This window comes from Apis cerana, linkage group LG9, assembly GCF_029169275.1.
Source record: "Apis cerana isolate GH-2021 linkage group LG9, AcerK_1.0, whole genome shotgun sequence".
Taxonomy (NCBI): Eukaryota; Metazoa; Arthropoda; class Insecta; order Hymenoptera; family Apidae; genus Apis; species Apis cerana.
In genome coordinates, this window is record NC_083860.1 from 9,855,266 (window position 1) to 9,866,928 (window position 11,663).

Genomic DNA, 11,663 nt, shown 5'->3' on the forward strand with positions numbered 1-11,663 from the left:
AAGGAAATATATTTATCGTTCGATTGATAAAAATAATTAATTTGATGCAGACGCGTAACATTGTTCGTGAAAGATTGACAATAATAAAATTTAATTTCAAATTTAATAAAGCACGGTAATTATTTCGTTGAAATCCTCTTACACGAAACAATGGAGCCAATCTCGGCCATCATTAACTTTTCCAACGATCGTTACGTCCCTTCTTTTGAATACATTTACCGTCCCTTCAATTGTTCGAGGAAAGTATATTCTCAAATATCTCAACTTTACGTCTTAACTTTTACGTGAAAAATATAAAAAATTATATTTCTCATTCATTCGTAAATACGTCCCTATAAATATTTCCATCGACGTTGTTTATCCACGTACCTATATAAATATGAAGAATTATACTTTTCATTCGTAAATTCTCGTATAAACGTCCATATCTCTTCATTTACATATCCAGAGATATACATATGGAGATATTTGCGAAATAGGGTCAAACAAGTCTATATATATCAGCGTTATACGTGTATTTATCGGGGCGCTTTGCAAAATCCGTCGAACACGATACGAGATGGGAACGAAATCACTTTGTTGTCTAAGACTAAGACAGTACCAAGGATTAACACACGGAATAATTAATTGCACAACTTTTGGGAAACTGGGGGAATGATTTATAAGAATATTGGCTCTAAGACGTTTACTTTTTACGTTCCAAATGGATCAATCCGGATGGAAAAGATCCGTTTAATGAACAACTTCTGATCTCCCCGCATATCCTTCTTTCTATTCACTTTTCGCGACACGTTCTCACAGGCAAACGTGTAACGACCGTAACTTGTTTTTCTTGGATTAATGGCCGGTAATTATCGTGGCCGGTATCGTGAGAATTCGCATATCATTTTATTATATGGAGAAAATTAGAAATTGAATATCTCTCGAAATTGTATCGATTCCTTAACGATGCTTCTTCTCCCTTTCGAAAATTAAAATTATATTTTACTTGAGAGATCGACGGTATAATAGTTAAAAAGAAGAATATATCAAACAAAATATTTAATAATTTAAATAAAACTTTGGATAAATTTTGGATAAATGTAATAAAAATTCGTAATTTTACACTTGTATTTATATTTCCACAATTTATTTTCCTTTCTCCTTCCATACAAATCTCGTGTACTACGACTTCTAATCCTGAAAGGGATGACGGTATCCTTCACTCGTATTTGAATTCTGCGTATTCCTAGTAGTTCACGAGGGCCACGAAAGACGCTATGATCCACGAGTGAAATGTGCCCCATCAAGATATACATACACAGTCTGGGTAGGGGTAAAGGCTATATAAGAGAAGGTGAATCTACTTTGGTTTTATAGTAGAGCTAGAATCTTCGGGTCGCGGTCATATCTTCTGAAATTAAGGCAACATGGTAAGTGTGCCTCTTAACAGTTAATCATACTTTATGCAATTGTTCTGTCCTGACCTAATTATACTTTAGAAAATTTAGAATGCTATTATTTGAGAAACCGTGATAACGGATAAGAGAGGATATCGTTCATTAATGATAATCCGGATTGTTTTCAAGATACTTTATGTAATTCCTTTTATTCCGATTTCATTATTCTTTAGTGATTTTTGAATTAAATTTTTTTCATATAATATAATTTTAAGATTAATTTTGAAAATTTAACGTCAATCAATCGTGGTTGATATGGGAAGCAGGAAGAGAAACTTTTACTTTTGTGTCTCGATGATGAGATACTTACTTATAGGGAGGACCACTCCCCATAAGCATTCAGGTAGAGCGTATAAAAGAGTGCTCCTTGCCGGATGTTTGACCCAGAACTTGGCGAGCAGTGAAAGTACATCTCGATTCAAGATCATTTTTTACCAATAATGGTTAAGAAGCGAATATACGATCGAGCTTAAATAACGATTTTAATTGCGCATAAAATTTCCATTTTAATTTCAAATGTCGATCTTCGATGTTAATTAAAGACTATATATTATACGTAAAAATTTACTATTTACAACTTATACGATTTTCATTTATCTTTCAGAAATTTTACTTGGTACTCGGTCTTCTGTGCATCGGCGTGAAAGGCGAGAACAAGATCAACTTGGAGGACATAGAGAGGGATAATTTAAGAGTGGAGGGTATATCGAAGTCCGGAATTGCACGGGTTGAAGAGGCAAAGTATCCTACGAAGCCGGAAATTGGCCAGCAACAGTATCAAATACCGTATCGTGGGCCAACCAGTGCACCAGTCGCATACGTAACACCATCCTCGGCGCAAAATGTAAAAAGGATTTTTTTATGGAGGCAGATATCGCAACTTATACATACGTTTTAACGTGCACGATTATTTGTATTTGTCCAGCTTCCTTCGAACGCGTACGTTGCAAAGGACCAAGTATATCAGCAGCAAAATAATATTTTACCCGAATTACCACAGCGATATTACAACGAATACCAACAACAATCGTCATCACCTTCGAAAGGAATCGTGCCGAACATTTATGAGTCGCAACAATTGGCCTATCAACAGGAAGTGAACATTGGAAATCAATTGCAGGCCATTCGGCAGAAAACGGCCACGGCAAAATTTGAGAAAAATGTGAACAAAGGTATTTACGTGATTAACGTGTTCGTGATAAATCGCGATATACAGAGCTAAGGTTTAATTTTACCTCTCTTTAATCGAATTGTATCTCGTAGAACCAATATACGTCGATATTCCAACCATGCATCTTTTGACTTACTATCCGAATTTGGATGTGAATCCTGCTAAAAACAGTGGATTCTTTCTACCCCAATTGACCACAACGGCGGCCAATCATATTTCCATTCCACTCTACGCAACAACGATTGGTCAAAAGCCAGCGATCACTCCTGTAAAGCAAACTTATCAAATTCAGTACGCCCCGAAATACAACGCCGTGCCTGGCGCTTCTTCAACCAAGGTCAATATCCAGCGAACAATATCAAAAAGAAAAAAGAGAGAAGAAAGGAATTTTTAAATTCAAAATTTTAAATTCTTCTCTTCGCCTTTCGAGTTTCACGAAGTTTCGAAATTACAAAAATTGCAAAAATGTTTCGAGGAGAAACGTTTCTGGAATTTTCTGCAATTTTGTCGTAGTTTCTCCTAATATATCCTTTTTCAGGTGACGAAGAACGCGGTTTACTCGGCACCCGTTACTTCAAAGAAATTCACCGGCACTCAGGTATTGAACGTGCCAGCTTACGCCCCTCCGCTAGATCAATCGTACGCCCAAGGAAGACAGCTTTTGTACACACAGGCGTACATTGCTCCGTCTCAGCCGCAGTACGTTTCTCAGCTAGTGTACGCTCAACCGGCCACGATTTACATGCAAGCCACACCGGTTTACACCGACGTTTACGCACGTCCACCTAGCCACGATCGGGATAATTCTTTGCAAGGGAAATACGCAGCGCCGATCGAGCATACGCAGCTTGTCGATACGCAGCTATCGAATCAAGTTCTCGGGGAGCAAAGCAGCCAAGGCGTGACTCAGAATTACGTCAAGGTTGGTAGTTGATACTTGAATATTAAAATGGAATTTCAGCGGAGAGAAGGTGCATATAGTTTATGCTATAGCTGGAATTTTGCGAGACGAATCGTGTAATTAATTAACGTGAATTTTGAACGAAGAAATTAGTCGTAAATCTGGAGACGAGTGTGCGTATACATCGTTTAAAATAATTTAATATTGAATAGATTGCTGAAAGAATGGATTTATGGAAATATTATTCTCTTGAATTGGCAATAGGTTATGGTAAATATGAATCTTTTTTTGGAGATGAATATTTATCATTTAAAATCATTTGCTACGGAAACGTTTATGTATGGATTATTTCAAGTGCTGCGCGAATCTTGCAAATATTGTTTTCTTGAATTGGTAATTAATTATGTAAATGAAAATTTTGAACAAGGAAAATATTATTCGTAAGATAAATCTAAATACGAATCTTATATTTTAAAATAATTTACTATTGAAAGGGTTAAATTTCATTTCTTTTAACTACATTAGATATATGTGAATTTTCTCTTGAATGAAAGATTTACTTATAAATATGCATTTATAAAAGGATTCAGAAGGACCAAACACCGACTTGATGCCACCTCAGGTGCCTCCGCAAGATTTCAAATCTGGCGCCACATCTCTGTCTCCTGTCCCTGCGCAAGACGAAGAATCTATTCCTGAACAGAATCAAATAGGTTCGTCTGAGCCCAGATCTTTGTTGGATTCGTACATTCCGAGCAAATTGATAGCAGCTCACGACTCTTCCAGGTACGAGATCAATTTCAAAAAATAATAATTCAATATCTTTCATACTTTTCATTTAAAAAAAAAAAACTTACAATCGAAACGTTCGTTGCAAGAAATCAAATTTATCTTATCAAATGTTTATTACAGATATCAAGAAAGGCCCATACAATTGGAAAGAGGGTTCCTTCCATCGAAAGAAAATTTTCTCTACAAGAAGCGTAAAATCGACTAAAAGAAATCATCCATGGGAATTTTTTTCTTTATCTGATAATCGACGATCACGATGGTCAGTAGAATGAGTTATACCGTTAGCTTCGACGCAGACGAGCAACACGATGTTCTAAAAATTTCTCAACATTAATTTCGACGTTTATCTTTCTACTTTCAAGATCGTGATGCACGATTAGAAATGTAAATCTGTCTAATTGCACGACTAAACTTAAGTGACAATAGATGACATACATCGTATCTTTCTACGTGCCTCTACGAGCCTCTTTATGGAGCATCGATATTTAAAACAATTCATGAGCGAGTGAAGTCATGCCATTAATTATATTATGTGTACAAAGCGTGGTAGCATCTAGTCTTTTAGTCGAAGATCGCTAGATCAACGTTATTACTTGTGTTTAACTTTGTTATTCTTTTCACTTTTCTATATACCCATGGGTGTACGTTTTATATACGATTTTTTTAATAATAAATTCTTATTAAACCAATCGCTGTCCTGTATCTCATCGAATTCTGATACCGTAACAAGCTTTACGCCGAATGATAATTTGAAAGAAATTATTCCCGATTGTACGTAAATTAAATTTTCAAAAATCCTGTCTTCCTATTTCTTTTGACGTTAACTAATTCATTAGTTCAGTTCCTCGATTACGAAATTAGTCGCAATATCGATATCGCTTCTTCTAATAGAGATTCTCTGACATAAGACAGCAGACACACTTGTTTACGCATAAACCGCACACCGAAATGAGAAAGCGGATGCTGAAGAAGCGGTCCAATGGTGTAGGCTTTCGAGAAATTATTATTTGTCCAGAAATAATTTTCACCGATATAACAAATAAATAAATAAACCAAAAGAACGTATATATATATATATATAAAATAATAAACAATCTATCCATATTCCCATTATACATTTTATCGACACGTCGACGCAAATGACGTAATATCCCAAGTATTTTCGTAATTTCAAAGATCCGTCTAATATCTCGTAGCATAATTAGATGAACGAAATTACGAATTGGCAAGGATATGCAAAGCAAAAGCAACGATGATTAATCGCGACCCGTGACGGGAAGTATTATCGTGACCTCCAACTTTCTTCGTGACGAAATATTGGATGAGCACACGTGTGCGTCTCTACGCTACTGGCACCTGTCTTTCCATATGTATCGAGGAACGAGGAATGTCAGTGTGTTACACCGGTGAAACTATAATCGTGGTGTCCCTCTCGCGGTTCAAGCGAAGGCATATAAGGTGGGATGTTGCCGCCACTGCTTCATCAGTTCCAAATAAACGCGAGAAGTTTAAGGTCGGCCGCCATTATGAAGATCCTCGTGATACACGTAAGTACGAGAATCTCTCCTCCTTTTGACATTTTTTTTCTTTTTTCTCTCTCTTTTTTTTTTTTTTGATCTTTGAAACATCAAAACAAATATTTGCCTTCAAACTTTTTGCATCCGAAATGAAAGTTCAACTTTGTCACGTTTTGACAATCAATTTCCTAGCTTGAACAAATATTCTTCCAACATTCGTTATTTATCTTTTTTTAAATCTGTGGAAATTTAACGAGTCACACGCGACGACGGGACAATTTGTAATGCCTAATTAATTTTTATCTTAAAACAAATATTCTTCTAACATTCGTTATTTCTCTCTCTCTCTCTCTCTCTTCTTTTCTCTCTTTTTTTACATTTATGGAAATATAAGGTGTCACACACGGCGACCGATGATGATCAACTCGATATTTCTATACAGATTTCGTAATAAACCAGCGACCTCATTTATGCGATAAATGTAAATTTATGTAAATTCATTCTTGCATTTATAGTTTGGAAAATTGAACGTGTCGTACTTGTCATCTGGTCGACACGATATTTGACAATTTTATATATATATTCGAAACGTAGCCCGCATTTATTTATTTATTTTTATCTCGTCGATGGATCAACAATCTAAAGATTCACGTAGATTCACTTTTCAGAAGACGCGAATCGTGGAAACAGAAAGGAATAAAATGGTTTCACGTGCGCGGAAACTATGGGTTTTCCCTTATCTCGTTTATGAAGGATCATCCCTATTAGTTCCTCCAAATGTTCACGATAATAGTGCCGTTATTTGTATGCGTTCTTCGTGCACGTTCTTCAACTTATCTCGCCCCATTTCGCTTAGAGATCTCACGAGAGAGATACACCTGCTATAATTCCAACTATTGCGATCAGCACAGCACAGTGTTATCCTCACAATTGTAATATTAATAATATTAAAGCGCTTAAAATGAAATTTAACGAAATTAAACAATAGATAATAATTATTTACAATCTTCTTTATTCCATCCGTTTCATGTTGGCCCGATGCGTTAAAGCAAACGTGCAAATTCGTTATTTTCACCGTTAGAACTGAATTCTTTTGGTCGACGAGATAAACCAGACTCCTCTGGCTCCGGTCATTACGGAGAAAGTGTTTCTTATTTTCTTTCGTCCACGCGAGTCCACGGCGGAGAGCAACAACACGGCAGATGCTCTTGGGCGAGTCAGTGAAAGTCCTTGAAGGTATTCGAGGAATAGCGGCTCTCGAGCTGCTCGTAAAATCTGTTCGGTTTTACGGTTTATTATTAGGTAACCGTTCGCTTCTCTATCGAGTAAAGAGTAAAGTGAAAATGGCGCGAAACTGGCATTCCTTCACCGACATTAATCACACATTCTATACGAGGTATACGTCGGACGATTTCCAAAATCAATTTCTATGGTAATCCGTCCGAGAGAGGAATGGCGGAATGTTCGCTTTCACGTATTTGCAAAATAATCCTCTTTTAAAATTATCAAGTGAAATTAAAAGAATTGAAAGGGAAAGGAAAGAATGGAAGGTTCGAGAGAAATATTAGAAAAATTCGTAATAAAATATATCGTTTCCTCGTGGAAATAAATTTTAATGCGAAACGCGTGACTCGTGTCCCGAGGCGCGTATATTTGTCGAAGAAAGCGGTGAAAATCAGAGGAGAGCACCGGCAAGAAACTCGTTATTCCCCTGACTCGTCGAACGGGTGTTTGGCCTCAACTGTGACCTTGTAGAAATTCACCACTCTTTCACGCCAAGGTCGATAATATAATGATAATAAAACTCTCGCGAAAGAAAGCACGATTTCCCCTCCCCTCCTCCCCGTCCCTCGATAATTGCAACGTTAAACGTTCCTTAATAATTAAAGTAAAGTAAAGGGTAGCGTGACACGAGCGTTGTACGCGAGAGAAGGCAAAGGAAGGGAAGTGAAAGCGAGACATTAACATTAGTGGAGCATCGAGCCAGTAAGATCGATCGAATCAACCTCGTCTCATTATTACAACGCGTTAAACGAGTTCTCTCACACGTGCTCCGTCACTTTCAGATTCCTCTCATAATTGCTCTCTGCTGCTCTCTGCCCGACGTCTCCGGGAAGCCTTTGACCGTCGACGACGACGAGGACGAGGATGCGCACGAATACGAGTCGACCGCCGCCGCCGCCACCACCACCGCCGTTTCCCAACTGGACGACACCGTGAAATTGGAGGACACCGTTCTGAAGGAGATCGATGCGAAGGCTGGGGATCGGGTGCGCGACAAAATGCCGATTTTGCCGCCTATAATTCTGCTCGACTTCGCCAACGACACGAACGAGAACGAGAACATCACCCACGAGGAAAAGTCGAAACGAACGGTGGACAATGGTCTCGGTTACGGGCTCAACAACATCCAGACGAGAAGATACAATTACTATTTCCCAACCGGGAAGAGTGGGACCACGGTGAGCATCGAGGAATCGATCAGCCCTTTCCTCCCGAAGACCATAATCGAGAGGGTGCCCGACAATCACAACCCGCAGAAAACGTCCATCAACGTGGTCCACCACAACTCTTTCGCCATGTCCACCTCTTTCTCCGAGATAAACTCTCAAAATGAAAGGAACCAGCACAACTTCGACTACCTGAATCTTCATCGATCGACCAAGCCCCAATCCCTAATGTTCGGATTACGCACGAAGCCTCAAAATACCGCCACCAACGAGAACTATCGACAAACCTACTTCACAACTTCGAAACCGGGTGTTCTGAGCTCGTTGGAAATTCAAAATTCGGGATATACGAGGGACAATGGAGGGACGATCACCACGACGCAATCACCGGCGCGATACGTGACTCCTAGCCAGATAAACTTCGCCAGGAATCAGCAGAGGGGTTCGTTGAGCTACGTCACCCCAGATCCCCTATTATTCCGTAACGGGGAAACTTACATCGGTCGGAATCACGTTCAATCCAATATCAATTCTCACTCGGGCTTCGCTCCCGCCCCTCAAAGTCCCATCGTGGACTCCTCCACCATCTCCCCCCTGACCTACAATCCCCATACAATCCCCTCTCCATTCCCCCCCGGCAGCCAGCAGCGAGATAGGAACGCCATCCCCAAATACACGGTGGAAAATGGGGTGCGTTACGAGAACAAAGTATTCTGGAAATACCCGGACGGCAGGGTGTCGGACGTGCCGCCGCCCACCTACGTGGAGACAACTTACCCTCGAGAATATCCCCGCGAGTCGTTGACGGCGCGGCAATCCGGAAAATCCCAGGATTCCCGTTCGATTTACGAGAGCGAGATGGGAGTGGCGACGCCCGAAAACAGCATTCTCTCGCAGAGGCCGATGCAATTCCCCGCGATATCCGAGGAGGCAGGCAGAGAGCCAAACCCGTACATCTCAGCCGAATCTTTGTCGACGAGTTTGCCCCAGCAACAAGTGTACCGGTTGAGTTATCAGAACCTGGTGAGCCAAAGGCAGATCGCGGGCCTGGCTCAACGGCACAAGGCCAACGCACCACCTTCGTCCCACTCCTCCCCGTTGGCCAAGGTCGGGCCCAAGTCCGACACGAAGAATTACCGGCAAAATTTGTCGAGGTACATGGTGGACAGCCCCAACCCCGAATACACGGGCAGTTACACGACCGAGGCCAGCGTCAACGCCACTACGCCTTTCTTCTCGTCGTCCAACTCTATCGCCTCCGTAACGTCCAAGTACGGCCCCAAGGTGCAGAGTTACCTGGACAAGGTGTTGTCGGGCAGCGAGGAATCAACGGGGGAGAAGAAAAGTTTCGACAACAACGATTTGAGCAGCTACTCCAATCTGGAATATTCGGATCTGTTGAATTACAACCCGTCCATATCGGAGTATATAAGGAATCCTTCGTCGATATTGAACGTCAGACCGACTTTCGTGCAGGCCGGCAACTCTTTGATACCGGTCATCATACTCAGAGTGGATGGGGCATCTCCCATTCAAACCAAGTCCACGCAGAACATTAATCTGAAGGCTCTGTTGCAACGATACCTGGTCCAGTACGCTAAGAGCATTCAGCAATTGGCCGTACCTTCCGCCTACAATGTTGGAACGACGGAACGATCGTTCCCCAAGCGTCCCGCGTACGGGATTGAGAAAAATCCTAGCCTCGATCTGATTCGATTGACCGAGGACGACGCTCGCCACTCGTCAACTTACAATTCGAATTCGTACGTGGGGAAATCGAGCTACGAGACGAGTAACTTGGAAGATTCGAAAGATTTTGCCAACAATCGTTACGTGGACGATTCACGGGGCAGGCAGAAGGTGAAGAACGTTCAGATAATTGACGATCCGAGATTCACGAGTTACAAAACTAATTGAAAAAAATTTGAAAAGTTTGGATGCAAAGAGATGTAAAATCTAGATGTACCTGAGAGTGACGTATCTATTATTTTGTAAGGAGCCTTGCGTTGTTGAAATTGAGAAGAACGAGATGTAATTGATATATATATATATACATATCGTTTAAGGATAGTATTTATGATTATTTCGGGATTGTGCAATAATAAAGTTGGACCTTCGAAATTTCGAAGATATGGCACGTCGTTGCTGCTGATTGACCAAATTTTTCACTTCAATAAGGTACCTTATAAACTTAGTCATTAAGGATCTGGTACTAAACGATTTACGCTTTTGTATACATTCCTATCTTTTTAATTGAATAAACGTTTTCATCGAGGCAAATATACCTTTTATTTCCTTTCTAAATCTGGATCAACGTTATATTTGTTGCGATATTTTCACGAATTCCGCGAAAATTAGGAAAGAAATTTCTCTTTTGAATTCGTTTTATCTAAAAAAAAAAAAAAAAGAGTCCATCGTTCGTCGCGAATTCTAAACGATAAAGATAATTTTTTTTCTTTTTTTCGTTACTTTCAATTCCCAATTTCCATCGAAATTTCCTCGATAACACCCAATATCTCCCTGTGATTAATAGACGTTCAGCATGCTCATCTAATTAACCTGAAAGCGGTCGATCTAAAATATTCGAGAAAAGTAAAAACTCGCGTCTAATTTCTAATGAAAACACCCGTATATATCTCGCTTGTACTTTTCTCGCGGTGGAAAAAGGCAAGCTCGTAAATGTGCCTAAATGAATGACGTTCGAAACTCGTTCTTCGCAACACCGACGTCGACATCAACATCGCTATCGAAACAACAAACTTGTCTCGATGCATAAACACGCAACGAAATCTAAATCTAAATCTAACGCGATAAAAAATAATTATTCTCCAACGCTCCAAGACAGCGTCGAAGGAAGAAAAAAAAAAAAAAGAAAAAGACTGTTGAAATATTCGCGAAAGGAAGGTAATTAGCATTAATTATCTGTTAATCCGTAGGCGAACAAGCAGAGATCTGCGATGGTCGCGTAGGGCGCGCTTAATTCCACGTTTTCACAATGAAAGGCAAGGATAATATCTCTCCTCCTCCTCCTCCTCCTGTACACGGAGCAATTAGACGCGAGGCATTAAACTGTGACGATTGTGAGCGCGGTCGCGAGCACAGAGAAGAAGAATGCTCGGTATCATCGGCGTCGGCCATTTCTATCGTGCCAGGCCGGTTGCATCTAGGAGGAGGTGGCGCGCTGCGCATAATGCGTGTGTTTCAGAGCGCATAAAACGCAGCGGGGAAACTACTGACCACATCCGAGGCGAATCTTTATCCAATTACGATTCTCCTTATATCTGATGGCATCGATTCCGTTGAAAAAAAATTATTATTGTCCGAAATATGCGCAGGTACCATCGTGTGATTAAATGGCACGATATACTCTATTTGAGCGGAGCGCAAGTAACA

At 40.3% G+C, this 11,663-nt stretch overlaps 2 protein-coding genes across 3 annotated transcripts; both read left to right on the forward strand.

The window, feature by feature from the left end:
- Positions 1 to 1,326: 1,326 nt before the first annotated feature.
- Positions 1,327 to 4,992, forward strand: LOC107996911 (uncharacterized). Of its 2 annotated transcripts, none has more exons than XM_017055266.3 (7): positions 1,327 to 1,412; positions 2,044 to 2,283; positions 2,365 to 2,611; positions 2,703 to 2,947; positions 3,149 to 3,532; positions 4,095 to 4,297; positions 4,424 to 4,992. In XM_017055266.3, exons 1-7 carry the CDS (start codon positions 1,410 to 1,412, stop codon positions 4,506 to 4,508), a joined length of 1,407 nt encoding a protein of 468 aa, XP_016910755.2. In that variant the 5' UTR covers positions 1,327 to 1,409; the 3' UTR covers positions 4,509 to 4,992. The 2 variants fall into 2 exon arrangements, with proteins under 2 accessions (XP_016910755.2, XP_028520308.2); XM_028664507.2 differs by lacking the exon at positions 1,327 to 1,412 and adding an exon at positions 1,807 to 1,882.
- Positions 4,993 to 5,690: 698 nt separating this feature from the next.
- LOC107995234 (uncharacterized) lies at positions 5,691 to 10,550 on the forward strand. The gene is made up of 2 exons (XM_017052650.3): positions 5,691 to 5,850; positions 7,887 to 10,550. The coding sequence occupies exons 1-2, from the start codon at positions 5,767 to 5,769 to the stop codon at positions 10,185 to 10,187; spliced, it is 2,385 nt and encodes a 794-aa protein (XP_016908139.3). The 5' UTR covers positions 5,691 to 5,766; the 3' UTR covers positions 10,188 to 10,550.
- The last annotated feature ends 1,113 nt before the right edge of the window (positions 10,551 to 11,663 follow it).